This window comes from Periophthalmus magnuspinnatus, chromosome 17, assembly GCF_009829125.3.
Source record: "Periophthalmus magnuspinnatus isolate fPerMag1 chromosome 17, fPerMag1.2.pri, whole genome shotgun sequence".
Classification (NCBI taxonomy): domain Eukaryota; kingdom Metazoa; phylum Chordata; class Actinopteri; order Gobiiformes; family Gobiidae; genus Periophthalmus; species Periophthalmus magnuspinnatus.
This window is the reverse complement of record NC_047142.1, coordinates 10,229,533-10,249,936: the sequence shown is the minus strand read 5'-3', so window position 1 is coordinate 10,249,936 and position 20,404 is coordinate 10,229,533. Positions and strand designations below refer to the sequence as shown.

The window sequence follows — 20,404 nt, the reverse complement described above, 5'->3', positions numbered from 1 at the left end:
GAGTCGTGCCTTGTTCTTCCATTTATTCAGTTACAGACATTTGCATATATTTTTATTGCTCAATTTTGTGGAACATTCCAGGCAAAGCAACCCATTTCCATAGCGACAAGCAGAAAAAGGTACATAGTGCACCTTTAAACTATGGATAGGTTTGGAACAATATACATTAGGTGTCTGTCGCCCTCTAGCGGCATAAAAGGGAATTGAACACTTAAACACAAATACATTCTGTAGCCAAATTCAAGGCAAAACTGCACCAAAACAGGAGAGTTATGAGTTATGCAAAAGAAAAAAAATATTAAATCAGTGTTCCACGGTATGGCATTAAACTTGTCTGTCTCACATTTATTCAATTATATGTGTTTTACTTCCTACACAGTGCACTTTTAAACATTGAATGTGTTTGACAGCTCTCAAAATTGCCCCATACTATGTTTACATTACATAAGACAGAATGATTGCATTAAGTGTCGCCCCCTACGTGCACAAGAGGGAAATGAACATAGATGAATGTAGATTTGTTTTGTTATTGAAATAAATAAAATATAATTGTGTTGTCCTGAGATCATTTGTAGAGTAAATCCAGTTGATTCTAACACTAAAATACAAAGATGTTATTTACCTGTGAACAAGAAAACTGACATTTTTCTGTAAGGCATAGAATGTACTAAAAAAAATTGCAACATGTAACGCCACAGTGGGTAACTTTTTGCCCAAACTAGACTATAATATAAGCATGCGTTTTGTTTTGTTTTTTCATCTTGGTTGTGTTTATTGTGTATGCGTCCTTATTGTGAGCAGGCTTGCATCTCCACAAACCTGACTCTTATTTGGCCTGGAGGAGGACTTCTTCCTGCTCGTTTCCATGGAAATGCTGTTCCTTTGGCTAGAATATTGTACAGTGTGGTATAAAACGTATCTATCTCTATGGACAATGTTCCTAAGTGTGGTTTTAACTCTATTTTCTTTGGTATTTCCAGCCCCAGAAAGTTGCATGTTATGACTTTAAAATATTACATCAACATCAGATCAATTTTATATTCTTTTTATTGTTAGAATCATTATTTCCATACACAGCACAGTAAATACAATAGAAAACGCAAAATCTCACTGCGTCATAGAGAAAAATACACGATTCTGAAGCTTGTGGTACGTTTCCATAAACAGGCAGAGACAGTATAAAATGTACAGCCACAACGATTATACGGAATATATAGAACAATAATAATAATAAAATATAACATTGCACATAATACCAAAAACAAGAGCACACGTCAAAATAAGTTTACATATTTACAACAAGGCACTGTGTGGGACAGCTCAGGTATCTTTGGATGGATCTGCCGCCAGCGGAGTTCCGTGGAAATAACCAGGAATGTTGTCGCTAAAGGCTAAAAGTAACGTACAGCCTATGGAAACTATACTGGAACGTGCTGTAATGAGGGTCTGACAGGGATGAACCATTTGGGAAAAATATGCAATTGTGATTTTTCTGGCTGAGAATTGCGATTGTGATTAGATTTTGTGTTCAAAGTTCACATTTTACACACAGAATTTTCAAAAGACTGAAATATGAACTGGTAAACTAATACAAGAATCCCATTTCAGAACATGTAAACTGCAGGGTCAGCAGTTTTTAAGCAGAATAAGACTGTTGTTTGTGGAGGTTTTGTTGTTTGTGGAGGAAATGATGGTGTGATGAATCTTGCAGCATTTCACTGAACAGACTTAGATTCAACTAGGCCTTTTGGATGTGGACATTTTTACACTTTAGTACGATTTGGAGAAACAGACAGGAGACACGTTAATAAAACAAAAATATAAAATGATCTTACCAAGTTAACATTTCATTATATGATTGTAGTGACAGATAACAGGTTTAGTCCAATCTACACCAATATTTGGCAACCACATTTGATTAAAAAACAAACAAACAAAAACTATATCCATGAGTTTCAAACATTTTTTGACACAGCTATTCAACTACTCATTACATCCAAGTCCTCAAAATGGCGTCCTTACAAGAAAAAGTAATGTACTTTTACCTTTTATAGGATTATTATTAGAACATTCTTAGGGAATAAATTTGTACAAAAATAAAAAAAATCAACTTTACACACCCACCTGTACAAATAGTGGAAGGTAACTAAGCACAAAAGAAAAAGCACAGGACTTAAGTAAATTTTTTTGGTATCTGTACTTGTATACTGTACTGTATATTTTACAATGGATACTTTTTACTTTTACTTCATACATTTAGAAGCATGTATCTGTACTTTCTACTTCTATTTTTTTTTTAACTGGACTGAAAAGTACTTTTCTTTATGGGTTGAGACCTGCTGAAATGGCTGCGACTTATTTATAGCCCATTTAATCTGTGTTAACGTCCCAACTTTAAGCAAACCAAATACACAAAAACAGCCAGAAATATTAAGAAATCAATTGAATCAGTTAAAATCAGCTAAATTATTTCTCAAAATCACTACATTTGATGCTTTTATAGTTCCAAAAATCTCTGCAAAATATTTTTAACTCTTAAAGTACCTTTTTAAAAATGTACTTAAATACTTTACTTAAGTGGATTTTTTCATGTGATACTTTACTTGAGTACTATTTTGTTCCGGTATCTGTACTTTCACTTAAGTAACAAAACTGAGTACTTCTTCCACCACTGTTAATAAATGGGTGCAACAAAAATAACAAAACTAAATAATAAGAAAGTATTTGAGTACATAAATAGTTTGTAAAGTATCCTCAACTGTAGTCGACACAGATGTGACGCTGCTCCTGTCTGCTTTCCCAAAAATGGAGATAATGATCTACAATATGGAATAGTTCTGTATATCTGTATATTTTTGTATATTTATATTATTGACAAAACATTTTAAAAGAATGAGCACCTTTGGATTCTGTTACAAAGTCTGTGCCCAGAACTGAACCGGGCACTTTGCATCTAAACCATCGACAAAAACAAAAAATATATGGGACAAACACATGCGTATTATTTACAACGGACAGGTCATCCCAGAGATTTTTCAAAACATTTTGAAGTCTCCATTTCACTGTCTTGTTTTTTTTTACATTCAAAAATCACACCTACAATCAAATTTAAAATGGCTGATCAAACCCAAACACATTAAAATGCTTTGTTTGTTTTTTTAAATCCACACGTAAAAACTTCAAAATGGAGGTCTCTTTGGTTTCATAATTGTTGTGACTTGGCCCTGTCCATATCTGATAGAACATTCTATTCATTATTTCATATAAATTGTCAACTAGATTTTGTCCTTACAGAGCCACCATAGATGCTAAAGGCTAAATCAATGGAGTGCTAGCAGTTAAATTATACAGCAAATACATGTTATGTTTAACCATTTATAACTGAATGAGCTTGTAGTAGGCTGTATTTGGCTTTAGCAAAGGTATTTCTGTTAGCATGTTATTGGAAAACACAACTGAGCTGATGTATCTGGTATTAACTAAGGTGTATTTAGGGCTGTACAGAAAAATATGCAGTTTTATAATAGTTACTGGACTCATGACTCTTTTTAAGGCTAATGCTAATGCTAATTTGAACAGGGTGTACATCAACAGGGTGTTTTAAAAGCTGATTAAGATGTCAGCTATCCTGCATCTGTCTTTGTTTAATTGAAAATGTTTTACCTAAGCACTTTGTGAATTGACCTGAAATAAGTACTTAACCAACAAACCAATCCTACTTATTTGTACAGTCAATTCTTGTACATTGTTTCAAAGTTCCCGTTGAAAGTACTGTGTATTTCAGTATACTGTACATTTCTTTAGCGGTGGTTTGTGGTAGGTTCTTAAGAGCTTGTGGTTCTGGTCCAGCATTCATTCATTCATTTGTTCATGCGTTCACTGGTTCATATAGAGTCTGTAGGAGCGGAGGGTGTAGTAGACTTCACCAGGCGCTGTTCTGGCTGCCGTGGCTGCTCACAGACTGACAGTTGCTGTAGCGCTTCTTGACGATCATGCTGATGTAGGCCTTCATCAGTTTGGCTATGTCCATCACCTGTGCACAGAAGAGATGGATTTACAATTTACAAACATTCCAAGTGTAACTACTAAATATTAATCTCCAAGGGGTATCTCATTTTCGGTGAAAGGTCGAAGTAGGTATTTACATTTATCTGGCTTGTTCCTGGCTCTGTCAAACTCTTTGGCACATGCACAGCTTTTTCAGACAGGCTGGACCACCTTTGCACAACTAATCAGATCTCATCACGAAGCGTCACACTGGCATTTTACAAACGGTTAAGTGCTTAAGTGAAACAAAAAATAGGGTCCCACAGGATCCTAAACCCCATTTATATGCATTACACACATTTTTACATTGGCAATATAATAAATTAAAAAAACAAACCATTTGCGTCTCGAAGACCAGCTCTCTTCCCTCCACAGTGATCTTGTATGAGTTGGGCAGAGGCGCTCCAAAGGACAGGATCTGCTCGTAGGGGAAGACCTGCAGGGGCCAGGGCTCCCCACGCTTATACACAGAGATGGCCTCTCTGCTCACGCCCAGCCACAGGTCGCACGGGAAAGCACCATCACGGGACTAAAACACAACAAAATATGTCTTCAGTATGAGATACCAATTAACTAGGCTTTTGTTTTTGTGTCATGTTCTACTTCAAAATGCATCTGGTGTTCACAGCAACAGAAAGACTAAACTCTGGTTAAACTAGGTCTAACTAAGATGGACTACAATATGTTTTAACCCAGGCAAAATGATCAGTAGTCTATGTATAAATCAGCCAAGTCTAATCCTTACTGTAGAACAAGACTAAAAAGGTATTGGGTAAAATAAATCTTTACCTAATTGAACATGAAGGTTAGATATGTAAAAAGCTTAAGAAGATCATAATTGTCTTTTACCACATTTTGAGAACCACTAGGCAACATTTTCCTAATCTTAAAATGCAGTTATAATAGACTATTGAGCATACTTTTGTATATTTACTATGCAAAATTGACACTTGTGAGCTTTAAGCCATGTTAGAATGTTGTTTCCTCCTCAAAAACAAACCCGGAGTTGTGTTTTGTTTGAGTAATCCTGCATTATTAGTATATTTACATCTATAAAGTGTTTTCAAATTCAAACAACTAACTTTAACCTTTTGTTCAGTACAGATTGGAAATTCCAGGGCTGAAATGATCCAAATGATTCTAGTGAAGGTGTTTGGAGTTTAAGCACTTCCTGTATTACCACATGACATCACAAGGTGGAACAGAGTGTTGAGAGAAGAGCCTCAGTATGCAGGGTTTGTGTTAAACGTGTGTAAATGAAACAAAACACAACTCCAGGTCTGTTTGTGATGAGGAAACAACATTATAACATAGATCAGAAAAAACATAATACTGACTCTTTAAACCACTTATCACATGGTTAAATCTATTCATCCACTTCCTGTTTTCCTCACCTCCACGTTGAATAGCGTGGATCCATATCCGGGCCACTCTTTCACCAGTGACATATACTTTAACATGGCCTGCTCCTGGTTCATCCCCTGCAGTTTCTTCCACTTATCCAGGACGCTAGCTCTCAGCGTAGCCTCTTCATCCCTCATCCAAGCCTCCAGACTGCTGTCCTCCTCCACCCTCTGCTTACTCATGGACCCGCTCCGGAAGCTCCTCCTCAAGGTTCCGTCCAAAAAGCTGGACCTCTTTCTCTCAGATGTCCCGGAGCGTTCCAGTGTGCCGGAGGTCCCGGGAGCGAAGGACTTGACGGAGTTGTGTACCCGAGCGCGTAGGCGGGACATGGGGAAGACCTGGGAGAGTTCGGGGGTGGAGGTCTGGGAGGAGGAGTCGCCTTGGAGGTACTGGAGGCGTAAAGCAGCCAGGAACTGAAGGGTCTCCTCTGGGGCGGGGTACTGGCCTCGGATCACTGCCTCATGGGCCTGGAAGGTACAAGACAGGACATTTGATGAACTTGATGAACTGTAGATATATCCTGAATGTGTGAGCCCCTTAGAGCCCTGCACAAGAATTCCATGTATGGAATTTTTTTAACTTTGCACAAATACTTTTCTTGAATCTTGAAATTTGAACTGTGTTTTTACTAATTCATGGCTTGGTTAAATACAGCACAATAAAGGTAAAAAGTAGAAATAAAAGTATAAAAGGGCTATTGAACGCAATGAAATATTATCATAATTAGAGGCTTTTTTTCCTTTTGGGTGATTTTTTTTTAATTAAATTATTTCAACTTTCTATAATAATTTTTAATTATTAAGGTCAACTAATTTTCTATTTTTTTCCACACTTGACACACGTTACACCGGGTCTAAACCAGGTCTAAAACAGCACATTACCCAGAAGAACCACATCAGAAAAATGCTTGCCTTTCTTTCTAAACCAGGTTTTCAAATCTATAATCATTACTGACCTGCTCGAACATGAAGGCAAACTCCACACTGTCTTTGGGAACGTTGTCCGTGTCCAGGAAACAGTAGAGTTTAAAGTAGAACTTCCACCCAGCGCTGCTCTGGTCTGCGCCTGCCGATAATCTACAAAAAAGCAAATACATCATCAGTATTTACATATAAAAATAAAACTGCTAATATAGCATTTTAAAAGTTTGTTAACAAAAACATAGTAAACTGTGGAATGGAGGAAACTGGAGGCAAAAGTGAAGTGGAACATAACGGAATTTCTATGGTGAAATTAGGATTAAATACAGGGAGGTTTAGCAAATAATAATGACTTGGATACATGTGATATCAGAGCTCAGTTTAAAGACATAATATTTTATCATTTCTGATGAAAACAAAATCCAGATGAGTTTTTGTGAAGCTCAAACACATTTTTAGATAGTAAAGTAGCAGTTTTTCCATCCTTTGTAATAGGAAAAGAAACTAATTCACATTCTTGCCTATTTTTTTATATCAGATCTGATGTCAGTTAATCAATCAAAATATGTCCGCTCGTGATCTGCATTCTGGAGTTTTGAACATCCTGATGACTTTTACACCATTTTAAAGTGTCTATATGTCAGATTTGATGTAAAGGACGTTACTTTTCAAACTTGGCGATGACGTCGGCCACCACGGCGCGGCTCTCGATGGCCTTCTCGGTGCTGCTGGAGCTGCAGTGTTCAAACAGAGCAAACATGTTCCTGCTCTCCTCCATGGCCAGGCCGCGCAGAAGCTTCTCCACCACCTGAAACAAACACGCTCAACATTTATGTGTCTGACACTTTTCACAATCATCAATACTTCCTGCCCTTTACAGCTCAGTAACAGCACGGAAACAGGATAGAAATGTCTATAATAACAGGGATAACACAGAATAGGGTTATTTTATATACCTGCCATAAATGTTCCACACTATGGCATTAAAGCTAACTATTTGTACTATTGCTATGAGTTTATTACTACTGCTATTACATAAAAAGTGAATATACCGTTCTGAAATTTTTTTTAAAATTAAAGGTCCTATATTACACATAATGGATTCTTGTGAGATTCTAGCCATGTGATAATGCTGTTACTTCATCAAAAACATATCTGGAGTTGTGTTTTGTTTCATTTACATATACTTAAATAATCCTGGTTAATTATTCTATTTACATCTGCAAACCTCAAAATGCTCTGTTCCACCTCCTGATGTCATGAAGTGGTAGTTTTCAAGTTAACAGCTCCTTTTACCTTTAGTTCAATAAAGATGGCAGTTCCAGGACTGAAATCAACTAAATGATTCTAGTGAAGGTGTGTGGAGTTTAAAAATATAATAGAGCACTTCCTGTATTACCGAATGGCATCACAAGGTGGAACAGAGTGTTTTCTGTTTGAGAGAACTCCAGGTCTGTTTGTGATGAGGAAACAACATTATAATAGCGTAATATATAGGCCCTTTAAAATGATTTCTACCACCCCAGTCTGAACTAATTCAATGGGAAACACTGCTAATCTTTTTCAGATGTTATCCTGATTGCTTATCCCCGCTGAGCCGTACCTCTCCGGCCGTGGTGTGGGAGTTGATGGTGATCTTGCAGGAGCCTCCTCCGTGGCAGTGCACAGTTGTTGTCATCTCCTGTCGGGCCACGATGCAGCGGATCTCCTCCTGTGACGGGACGTTCTCTCTGCTCCTGGTCCTCTTCAGAGCCTCCAGAGCAAACCCACTGTACTTCTCCATCTCCGAGCCTGGGAACAGCTCTCTGGTCCTGGGAAAGACAGAGGCACGGGAATGAGTTTGTCCCAAGTTTTCCAGTTTTATATTTTATATTTAGTTCTTCCAGGTCCAAGAGGAGTTCACATCTTTTTGTCTTAACAGATACGAGGCTACGTGATTTACAAAAGATGATTTTTTCACAATAGCAACAATCAGCTTAAAGTGTTACGAGCAGTTTGCTTATATAATGGAGCCATTAATGATTGACAGATTTATTTATTTGGTTCAAAGTATATATTTTGATATAATTTGTTTTGCACATGTTCTATACTGAATTTAATTTAATATTGAAAATGTGACAAAAAATACTAATGAAAAATGACTTAATGCCACACTTGACATTCCCACAAAACACATTTAGATCACAGCATCATCTTTTATCATTTTAAAACTACATATTAAAATGTTTATTAATTTCAGTTTTGTTTTTGATGTTTTTCCCCTTGCTCCCCGCTATGTGCCATCAGAACACAAACATCATGTTTTTGAAGTTGTAGTGTATTGTTTTGCTTTTATATATTTATATAAATTGGCCGTGAGATCGCTAGATTACTCAAACATGCATGACATATATAATCACTTCAGATACGTTTTTGATGAGGGAACAATATTAACTATTACTCCTACAGAGCCGTACCTCTTGAGGTGGAACTTGAGGTAGCGCAGTATGCTCCGGGATGGGATGAAGGTGCAGGACATGCAGGCCAGGAGCTTCCAGGTGCTGAGGTGGGCGGGGCTTGCAGGCTGTGGTGGGCGGAGCGTTTGTTTGATGATCTGACAGTAGAGCTCGTCCCTCAGGCTCCTCAGCTCCTGTCCCGTCCGCAGCACAGTTTGGATCAGAGGCACCGGGTCGGACGCGGCGCCCTCTAGCTGCTGCAGGGAGGAGAACACCTTCAGTGCCTCGTCCTGCAGGGTGGTGTAGGAGCCGCTGCGGGAGCCTGGGAGGAGAGGGAGAGAGTGGGTTAGGAAATGTACAAGGTAATGCTGATGTGAAGTGTTCTTGTAAAAAATAAGGTTGTACAATTATAATGTAGTTTAAATATATCAAAGAATTTTGTTCTAGCTCCAACCCTAGATACTGATACTTTGCAGTGACATCATACTGGTCGTGTTCTGCATGTATATTTATGGCAGAATATTCAAATGTGAACTCAAATGCCTCAAGCCTCAAATGGCATAACATGATTACAAGATTATATGACTCTATATACAACTCTGAGTAAACTAATGATGAAGAACCACTGTTACAACATGGCTAAAAGCTCATAAAAGCTGATTTAGCATAATATGTCATGAAATTGTAAACAAGTAAAAACTACTCAAATCAAGATTAATATTTTTTGCATTAGGTAAATAATGGATGTTTGTGTGTGGTTTATCAATATGTTTCCAAACATAGTAGATGACTTGGCACAGATCTGCTCTGTACCTGTGATGTGTATGTCTCCATAGGGCAGTGGCAGCAGGGGCGTGTGCAGAGGGTGGTGGCTGTAGCGCAGGATGGGGTTCCTCTTGTAGATCTGCTCCACCAGCTCAGAGTTTAGACAGTTCTCCTACAACCAAACCAAAAATATAAACAAAACATTATATTTAAGAATCAATGTGCATGTTCTGATGAGACCAATGGGGTACGATGAACCCAGAGAAACAATAAACCTAGAGAAATCATTGACATGGTAACCGAACTAACATACAGTTGCAGCAGCCATGATGGGACTATGAAACTCTGCTCAAGAACTCACGTAAACTAATAAGCTGGACTTTTTAATTACAATTTTTGTATTTCTCCTTTATCTAATGCCCATGTTTTACTATACCAATTTAAAAACAAATGTTGAACTTTGTAATGAAAATATAAAAATGGCATGCAGTGAAGATAGTACTTCAATCAATAATTGTATCCATATGGTGTATTGACAAACATACATAGTGTGATTCTGAATATAATATAGACAAGTGTAGTGTTTTTAGTGAATATTCATTTTCATAATTTGGAGAAAAACATCCTGCATTATTAGGACCACAAATATACCATTGCTTGTCCATTTAAACCCTTTCATCAATGAATTTTCTGTTTTTACACTACTTTTTATTAGAATTTTGCTGCTCTTACAATCACAAGATGGCTACCATAATTGCCACAGTAACCGAACCAATGAGCTCACTAGTTTTATTATTCCCTCATAGGAGAGCCTATAGTTAGACTGCCGTACCTTGATGTCCTGGATGAGCTGCTGTGTGGGCGTGTCGATTGGAGCTTTGGAGTCTATCACATTTTGGATAGAATTGGCCCAACGAGTAGCTTCATTTAACAACTTGGTGTAGAGGCGGTACGAGTGCTTACGGCCGTACACAATCACGTTCCAGTAACCTAGGAGACAATTTAAATGTTAAAGAAGACATATTGTGCTTTTGTCTGATATATAGTTATAATCAATGACACCCACCTATCATTATGTCGTATTTTGGATATTTTAAATAATAAAATAGATCTAAGACGACTTAATAAAAGAAACAAGTCCTCTTATTTCGGAGTTGGAAAATCTCATTGCATCAGATTTGATCCTTTCTGGATTTGTATTGTCAATTTAATTCATTATTATAACATATTTACAGGTAGGGTTGTTAGTAGCATCATAATCCAGATACTAATTGATACTACAATTGGTATTGAAGTTAACTGAGCTGTATCAGAACAAGTATAAGACACGTAGACTAGTATACACCCACGGATTACACAGATATAGTTTAGAGTCCTTTGAAACAAGCACTGAGTATCGAGTCTATTTCAAAAATCAAGTTTGAAATTTTAGTATCCTGACAACACTACTCACCGGTCTCTCTGAAGACCTTCTCGTCAGGTTGGACCACGGAGCACAGGCTGTTGAGGACCAACGTTCCCAGTTTCATGGCGTTCCTCTCTGAGCTCTTGTAGTAGTCCAGGGAATTATGGGTAAGCAGGAACCAGCGCTTCTTCAGCTTCAGGGAGGCCTTGGTGCTGTTCTTCATCTCTTTGTGCAGCCAGCCTGTGGGAATTTTACATTTTAAATGTATTTATTTATTTATTACCTTTTATAGTTTGTTCAATCCACTTTCCAAATGTGGGGAAAGACTCAAAAAGACAATACAAGTACGAGTACAACTTTATCATTTAGTTGAATTGCAAAAAAAGTTCATATCTTTACTAGTTTAAATAAAGTGAATTTGGAGAATTAAAAAAGAAATGTAGATTTATTTACATTTCAGGCATTTGTAGAGAAAAAAATTATCTTGTTTTGTCAAATTCTAAATTCTTTCAATATATTCCTTATTACAACCAAAATATTTGAACAATGGGAAAATAAAAGTATACTTTGACTTGAAAAAAAAATCTATATAAATCAAAATTTTAAAAAAAATCTATGTCATATAAACCTGAACTAGTAAAAATTTCAGAATATAATATTCTGATTAGTTTTTTCAAATTATACATTATATATTTTTTCAACCCCATGTTTTCCGCAAAGGAATAAAAAATATTAATGGAATAAATATATAAACATGAACTAGTCAAGAATTACTCAAAAAAATAAATAAATAAATAAATGAATTAAGTTTTTTAATTCAGGTAGAGTATATAAAGGGCAGAGTAAAAGTGGCCATTTTACCTCTGATGACAAACTCCTGTCCCTGCACCCGCGTGTCGCCCTTTGACCTCTGCAGCAGAGTGATCCAGTGGTGCATCTCCTCTGGGGTGTCCGCGTTACAGTGCAGCACTCGATTAGCTGTGATTATGACGAAGGAGTTGGGCCTGACACACAAGAAAACAAGACATATTTAGACATGCAAACATTTTAAATTTCATCTCACTTTGAAAAGGAAGAATGAGATTGGAAGTTTGGAAATGCTGGGGTAGAAAATAGATTTAGTCTTTTGTTTTTTAGTAGTCATAAACGCCAGTGTATGTGTTCAAAAGTCTTTCTCTAGTTCAGATATATTGTTTTGTATAAGCAGCTGTTGAGGTCACTGTATGTCGTGTAGTTTGCATCTAATTATAAAGTGTTTTACTGTCAGATAATCAAGAAGTGTGAGTTGGCATGCTAGTTGTAAGTGAGGAATAACATTGGACCATTGCAAAGTGTTTAAAATTAAAGTTATTTTTTTCAGGTTTTTAAGACAGTAATAATCAGGTACGGTCCCTTTAAGTTTTGTAATTTTACTATAGATAGGAACAGAAAGAAACTAATGAATTCTTTGTCTCACCTCTCTGGATTATCAGAGGCACACACAGAGTCGATCATCCCAACGTCCAATGTGCCCTGTGCAGAGAAGAGCAAGGAAAGGATGAGTTAGTGTGAATGCGTTAAATGCTGTATATTGCTTAGACTAAAACAGCACTGAGCAACAAAAACACAAGTGTTATCTGACCACAGCATTCTGGGGGTTGGCCTGTTCGTCGTGCATCTCTCTGATCTCCTGCTCTGTGGAGCCGTGCACCTGGGTCAGGACGCTGAACCATTGGCTGTGGATACAAAAGTAAAGTTACAATTTCAAGCATTTCTAACAAAAAAATCATTTTCATACACAGAAGTACATTTAACATAACAAAATAGAGTTTGGCTGAGTTACCTGGCGTCTTCAGCGGACTCTGCGATCAGTTGGTACGTCCTCTCCGCTGTGACGATGTTGATGCCATTCTCCTTTCCAGTGTTGTCAATAATCTCCCTGAAAGGAAACAAATTGCATAAATAAATAATAAATAAAAACAAAAAAAAACATCAACATATAAATATATAAAAAAAAGTTATGAATGTAACTACTGTTCTATGAATCCCAGATGACCAGAAGGTGGCGCTGAGAGCACAGAGTAACTTTTGTGCATGCAGTGATGACAGTAGTGATGAAACAGAACTCTCAACTATATGTTTATCATTTCAAGAAAACATCTGATAGTGACTACTGGGCTGATATTAAGTGTTTTTAAGTGATTTTAAGTGTTTTTAAGTGATTTTAAGTGCCATCACCTCCTAAAGTACAATCACTACTAGTTCTGGTGTTTTTCTTGTTGAGAAAGAGGGTCTAAGGCTGGGGTATACACTATAGACTAGTATACACCCATGAAACACTATGGAACCTACCTGGGCGACTGAGGGATTACACAGATATAAGGCCACATGGGAATATAAAAGAAAGTACTACCATTTAATGTTGAAAATCACATTCTATTGTCTAAAGAAAGAGTGTATTAGATATTGAGTATCGAGTCTATTCCTTAGTATCAAGTTTGAGTTTGAAATTTTAGTATCGTGACAACACTGCTAGTTCTACTAGTAGCAGTGTCTAATTAACTAGAACTATACACATACAAGAGAAAGCTAGTGATTCTTACTTGGCTTCCCGAATGTCCAGCACGCCCTTCATCTTGTCCTCTCCGTCGTTCTCGAAGTACATGAGCTTACTGTGCCTCAGGACAAACCAGCGCCGCTTCCAGTTGCGTCGGGACAGAGTGGACGAGCCCCCTCCCTTCTTATGGAGCCAGCCCTGTTTGAGAGCCTCTTGTTTGGACCGGAACCACAGGAACGTCTCATCCTTCAGAACGCACCAGCGACGCTTCCATGTGTTCATCAGACCACCTACACAGCAATATACAGGGGAACTTCATTATATAGAATTGGTGGCTGAAAAAACTGTGTTTGGAATTTGTCTGGTAATAAGAATAAGCTGAATAGGCATCCTAGTCCACATCAACACTCTGCAATTGTATTTGGTTTTCAGATATTCATAATATTAAATATTTTGATTTGGTATTTTTAATCCCAAAAAACTATGACTGAAAATGAAAAGTTGTCAAATTCAAGCTAATAAAGGTGGTGTACTGCATTTTTTATGTCCTTATAATGTGAAAAATAGAACTAGTTCAATTACTCACCACAACGAGTTTATAAGTGCTTTTAGAGGCCAAGGCATTGCTTTTTCATGCCAATGCTAACAAAATTAGCCGAGTAGCAGCACACCACTGAGTTACTGATGAACTTGCATTATATGCATGCATTATAATTTAAAGCAGACAGTATGAAAAGGTATTCTAAATTGTATTCTTTTGCATTTTCTCAGGCTGTACCTTTGATGAAGAGGAAGCTGTGGAAGTACGGCAGAGTGACACAGCTGTACACAGAGTCTCGTCTGTAGGATAACTCATCATCTGTGTCCAGTCTGTCCACGTCGTCCTCACTGTCCTCAAACTGGGAAAGAAAACAAAAACATGACCATTTAACCATGATAATTTAATTTTAGTGGATTACATTTTTTTAAATTAAAGCAGAACTAAGTAACTTTCAGCGAAAGAGCTCCCCCTACAGCACCACTATGATAATTCAATGTCAGGGCACAAACTCGTGTTGTTGTTTTTTTTCTTTAAAAAAAATAAATCAATTTAAGGCAGTATAATCACATACAACACATATAAAGTCATATAAAAAAGAGTCAGGGTTTTCCCAGGAGAATTCTCTTTGGGTTGTGTCTGCCATATTGCAAGGCTCACAATGAACGCTTAAAACATCCCGAAAATACATAATTATCCATCACAGGAACTTACAAAGGCGTTTAACTAGGTAAAAATGTTACTTAGTTCTGCTTTAAGTCCCCCTAAGGTTACTGTCCCCAAAAGAGCAATAGGGGACGTCAGAGAAAATCGGACATAGACACAAGGAAACGATACAAAATCTAAATAAAAACTCCCTCTTGTCTGAGGAATTGAACCAGAGACCTTCTTGCAGTATGGTATGGTATGCAGTGCTAACCACTGTGCCACCAATTCAGTGTCATAGATTAATTCTAGATTCATAGATTCAGTGACATAGAATCTTACACTACACTTACCGAAGACTGCGCGCCCTCCGATCCAAAACGATACGCCCCAGAGCTGTTGTATGTCCCAACCGAGCCTCTGTAGTCAGGTGACCATTGACCGCTCCGGGAATTAGACAGTGCCACACTCCCACTCGACACTATGGCCCCCTCATCATAGTCATCCTGGTCATAGTCGGAGTCCTCGTCGGGGGGTATCAGCTCCACCATCTCGTCGGATGGAGCTTCTGAGGAGGGCAGGGGCGCGTTAGGGATCGGGAGCACGGCGTCATTGGCATAGGGGTCCTCCTCCGAAGAGTCGTCACTGGTGCGGATGCCACTGGTGCGCTGGCCGTCCGAGTGTCCATGCTCGCTGGGGTTCGGAGAGTCTTTGAACGCATCGTCATCAGCTCCAAAGCCCTCGTCTACCTCCTCTTCATCTGGTGATAAAACAGAGGAGGAGTGTTAGTAAGAAGAGAGTTGTGTTTTGTTTCAGTGACACGTGTTTAATACAAATCTTTATAAAATAGTTTTATAAAAAAGGGAAAAACACATTATGAATGCCTCTTTATGAATGTGTGCAAATCACAGCATTCAGTCATCATTATAATGATTATTTATAGCCTGTGGAGATTAATAATAATAAATGGGGTTAGATTAATTATTATAATAAAACCATAATACCAGAAACAGCCACTGAAATGTAACAAGCTTAAGAATTTTACTTTGAGGTTCTTAAACTATGATATCTATTCTAGTTTACTCTAGTTGCTGGTTTAGTTTTAGGCTTATGTTGTATTGACCTCATTTGGCTTGACTTTTGCCTCTAAATGCTCCTAAACGGTGAGTTCGTTGTTGTGGCACTTCTGGTTAAGCGGGAATCCCATTCATTTCAATAGAGAATTTGATAAAAAAAATTTCGCAGCTAAAATCTAATATAAAGTAGTGTTGATTTGTGTAAAATGTTCTATGTTCATGTGACCAACAAGTCAACACTGCACCGATTCTCTGGAGGTTTTAAAATGGCTCTGTAGATCAAGCTCTTCAGCCACATGCAAAATAATACAACCAAAGTGACGATGGCGGCACACACACAGTGTATAATAGATTCTCCTCTCACCTCTTCTGTGCCGGTCCCCGTCCTTCTCCTCTGTCTGCAGCGAGCTCTCGATGTTCCTCACACACTCGTCAATCTCGTGGAAGTTGAGCGAGTCGAGGAAGTGCTGCGCGGCTCTACAGGCCTCGTCCTCCAGCCTCTGCAGCTCCTGGTCCCTGAGCCTCTGGAGCCGGTGCAGGGAGGCCTCAGTCAGAGACAGCTCCTGACGCTCCTTCTGCCGCTGGAGGCTCTGGATCTCACGCTCCAGACGCAGGATCTCCTCCACCTGTATGGAAAAGAGAGTTCACTTTGTTGACTCCAATGTTTTCATCAAAGTTTTTGCCAATGTCTTACTTTTGATAAAAAATATAAATTAATGAAAGTAAAGAGTGGAGAGTATGGTGTTTTAATAGCATTACCTACTGTTTCTAGTCCCTTAAGGTAATTTTTGTGCAAACCAGGTATGTTTGCAGCTTTCTGGTCAAAAACAGTCAAAAACTGTGTGTGCTGCCTCCAGTGGCCAGTGGCATTCCAGTTTAACAGCTCTATTTCCAATTTGTTTTGGTGTGTAAATCTTTTTGAATAGAATAAAAAAAAAATCACCTGAGAGGCCTCGCTGCTCACGCGCTCCTCCTGCCCAGTCTCCTCTGCTGGGGCAGGGAGGGGAGCAGGTAGGGGGGCAGACAGGGGGATAGGAAGGGGAGCGGTGGTGGGTAGGTCTGTGGGGGTATCTGTCTCTGGAGGTTGGGGTTCAGAATGAGACGCGGTGAGTGACAGGAAGTGGATTTCCTCAAGTCGAGCTGCTTCTTCAGCCTAAAGAAAAATATTTACAATGTAACAGCAAGTCTAGAAATACTTTAGTGACCTTATTTGGCCCTGCCCACTTTTTCCTCTAAGTGCTCCAAACCCCGCTTTCTTCCAGTTAAGTGGGAATCTCATTCATTTCAATAGAGAATTTGGAAAAAGTTCTAAAGCTAAAATATGATATAAACAAGTCACCACTGCACCGATTCTCTGGGAGGCATTAAAATGGAACTGTAGTCCCCAATAATGATGGTAGCACCCATAGCAACGTCCAGTGGCATTTCATCAGACCTTTTTAAAATTTGTTATAATTCTAAGTTGGTTCTCGCACAATGGTAAATTATTGTTTCTACAGAACCAACCAACTTTAGAAATGAATCTTGATATTCCATAATCGTAAACAAACTTGGCACAAACATATTGTCTTTTTAGGAGAAGAAAAGCAAACATATTATTGCAGAAGTCAGTTTTGAAATTGTTGAGACCAAATTAATAAATGTATTAACCTTTGGATTTATACAGCTCCTTACCCTTCCCTATATAGCAAGATACCCAAAGCTCTTTACAGTGGATTATTCTTTCACTCCACACCCGTTGGTGGTAAGATACTATTGTAGCCACAGCTGCCCTGGGGTAGACTGACAGAAGTGAAGCTGCCAATCTGCACCATCGGCCCCTCTGACCATCACCAGCAGTCACTCACACACATCACATTCATACTAGACAAGCCAAAGTGACAGATTGATGGTATACGACATGACAGTGAGCAGAGACAGGAGTAGAGACAGTGTAATCCAATGAGCGTACCTCTCTGAGCATCCTCTCAGCCTCCAGCCTCAGTCTCTCTCTGTAAACACATAGATCATATCAGCTTTCCACATCAGCACCATGGACAGTTCCGGGCACAGTCTACTATATAACTCAATTTAAACAAACAACATCAATTATACTGTAGATGATCATTATATATGAGATTAGATCCTATTTTAGGTACTGTCTCTCAAAATATTAAAGGCACTGTACCTGAGTTTTCCCATGTATTTGAGATTGTTCCTTGCCCCCAGTACAGACACATTTTATAAGTAGCTCTTGACGTCAAAAAAGTCCACTGTGTCTGCACCCTGTCTGCATCTAATTATAAAGTGCGTTATTATTGTTAAACGGGAAGTGCGTGTTAGCATGCTGGTTTTGTCACAGTAAAACTACACTCTGGTTCCTGAAAGTTCGGAAAAACTCTTCATGGAGAATAATTAGGATGTTTAGGATAATTAGTTAGTTTTAGTTCACATTTTTAAAGCAGTAAACATCAGGTACAGCACCTTTAATAAGCCTCTTGGGCCTGTATGATTCAAATGATTTGAAGAATGATTTCCTTAATGTTAACTCCACTAAGTAGGTTATATTGTGACATATTAGCAACTTCAGTACTTTGTTGGTTTGTGGCCCCAAAATGTAAATACAAAAATACTCAGAAATGGCCAGCAATGAGCAAAATAAAAAATAATTACAGTAGGATTCCTAAAAAGTGTTGAAGAAGTTTATTACTGTACGGGTGCACCCTATCTCCCCTCACCTCTCCATCTCCTCCTCCTCTCTCCTCCTCTGCTCTTCCTCCTCCAGCCTCCTCATCCTCTCCTCCCTGAGTAGGACAAACTCTCGCCGTGCCCTCTGACCTCTGACCCTCCTCTGGAAAGTCAGGGCAGCCCAGCGCATCAGCAGGTAGCGCTTCCTCCAGTAGAATGCGCGGTAGTTCTTCTGGATGACCACAATACATTGCAGCAAACGCCGGTACTGCTTCCTGTGAAAACACCAATGGGAAAGTGTGTCTCAGGATGAGTCTTTGGTCCTAGTTTGGCTCCAGTTTAGTCCTGATGTAGACTTGGTTTAGTCTTGTTCTAGTTCTGAGTTTAGTCCCATTTAGTTTCAGGTTTAATCCCAGTTTAATTCCAATTTTGATGCTGAGAGTGGGTGCTTATCACATTGTGGAGACTAAAAAAAACACTCACACATGAATCCAAAGTTATTTTAGGAAATATTGATATTGATTTTGCAGATCAATGAACTGCCCTCTTTTGCTCCCGCTAGCGTCAGCTGCCAAACCAGCGGTGCGGGCTAGAAGGGCTGTTACCTTCGACACCCTCTCTACTGATTCGCTCTTTGGTTGCTATGATACTCGTGTTCGGAATTCCAAATATGGAACTCCACTCCAAATTCGTCCCTGTAAATGCTTCAGTGAGCTTCATTTGGCTGAACCTGCACGCTATGAGTGACATCACACTCACTTAGTCAACTTCTTTATACAGTCTATAGCTGTAACTTATTTTTATGACAATGAATTAATTTATTGTATCAGAAAGAACATACCTGGCCATATATCCCATGATGTGAGCCTGGATGATCATAGCTGCTTTGAGCACCTCCACCTCTCTCTGCTTCTCCAGACGATGCTCCAGTGACTCACGCAGGAAAACCTAAAACAAGATGTGGTCAGGTTAAACTAAGTTGTCATTTTTATAATTTATTTATCAACCTATATTCCAGAAACAAATGTGTACATTCCAAGATCCTACAATAATGTGTCAAAAAACATGTGTTGAGTGGTTTTTAAATGACTATTGCATTGTTTGAATATTTGAATGATAAAGGTGCAGTAACTTTTCAGGTTCACCACCTGCGTGTTATTGCTTCACCTAGAATATTCCACAGAATGGCATTCAATTTATGTAGACGGCACCAGGCCAAGTTATGAGTCAGATCCAAGTCAGATCCAAATCTCCAAGTATCCTCTGACTCACTCAATTTCAAACATACAGTTGCTTACTAAACTTTACCACTCTTTACTGAACGCAGTGTATCACCACCACACATAAAGACCACCTCATGTAGCATTAGCATTTCAAAGCCCTGTGTTGCTAATCCTATTGATCGGAGCTATGCAAATTAACCCAATAGTGGCCCCCGAGCAAAGCAGCAAAACGGGCCCCTAGCACACTTGCATCACTTCCACAAAATGACACTGGTGGCTGTAAAAGGACAATAGAAGGCCATGTGCCGTGTGAGGGGACGAGGCCCACACTGTGTAAATCTGTCACAGGGACAAAAGTGCACTCAGAGCTCAGAGGAACAAGTAATCGATTTGTAACAGCTTCTCAATGAGTCAGGGGGACCTAGAACTTAAAACTGAGATTTGATACAAGATGGGTGTTACTTCCTGCATTTTGGTGGGTTGAGCATTTTTTTTACTATAATTATGGCAGTGACTGTCTATTGAATGGATATCCAAGAATCCAACAAAGATGGAACCATTTTCAAGGACAAAATATATATTTTCCAGGACATTCAGACTTTTTTTTTCTCATTGTCCATGTGTTTTGCATGGACAATTGTCTGGAAAACAGACAATTATTTAAGTTTTTCAGGATTTTCCATATGTGTGGAAACCATAAGTTGTAGGATTACAACAGCTCAGTTAGTGTTTGTCCACTGATC

At 38.6% G+C, this 20,404-nt stretch overlaps 1 protein-coding gene across 1 annotated transcript in view; it reads right to left on the bottom strand.

Annotated features, from left to right (window-relative positions):
- Positions 1-1,054: 1,054 nt before the first annotated feature.
- myo10 (myosin X) overlaps positions 1,055-20,404 on the bottom strand; it is a 119,860-nt gene continuing 100,510 nt past the window's right edge. Inside the window, exons 22-43 of the mRNA XM_033982865.2 lie at positions 19,280-19,386; positions 18,489-18,713; positions 17,723-17,762; positions 16,715-16,924; positions 16,136-16,397; positions 15,049-15,455; positions 14,291-14,411; positions 13,559-13,802; positions 12,799-12,894; positions 12,598-12,691; positions 12,433-12,488; positions 11,838-11,980; positions 11,025-11,216; positions 10,404-10,561; positions 9,620-9,743; positions 8,828-9,128; positions 7,975-8,182; positions 7,037-7,179; positions 6,407-6,527; positions 5,442-5,918; positions 4,385-4,576; positions 1,055-4,033 (exon numbers count right to left, since the gene is read on the bottom strand). Coding sequence (XP_033838756.1) covers positions 3,923-4,033; positions 4,385-4,576; positions 5,442-5,918; positions 6,407-6,527; positions 7,037-7,179; positions 7,975-8,182; positions 8,828-9,128; positions 9,620-9,743; positions 10,404-10,561; positions 11,025-11,216; positions 11,838-11,980; positions 12,433-12,488; positions 12,598-12,691; positions 12,799-12,894; positions 13,559-13,802; positions 14,291-14,411; positions 15,049-15,455; positions 16,136-16,397; positions 16,715-16,924; positions 17,723-17,762; positions 18,489-18,713; positions 19,280-19,386 — 4,032 coding nt within the window. The 3' untranslated portion in view covers positions 1,055-3,922. The remainder of the gene's footprint in view (positions 4,034-4,384; positions 4,577-5,441; positions 5,919-6,406; positions 6,528-7,036; positions 7,180-7,974; positions 8,183-8,827; positions 9,129-9,619; positions 9,744-10,403; positions 10,562-11,024; positions 11,217-11,837; positions 11,981-12,432; positions 12,489-12,597; positions 12,692-12,798; positions 12,895-13,558; positions 13,803-14,290; positions 14,412-15,048; positions 15,456-16,135; positions 16,398-16,714; positions 16,925-17,722; positions 17,763-18,488; positions 18,714-19,279; positions 19,387-20,404) is intronic.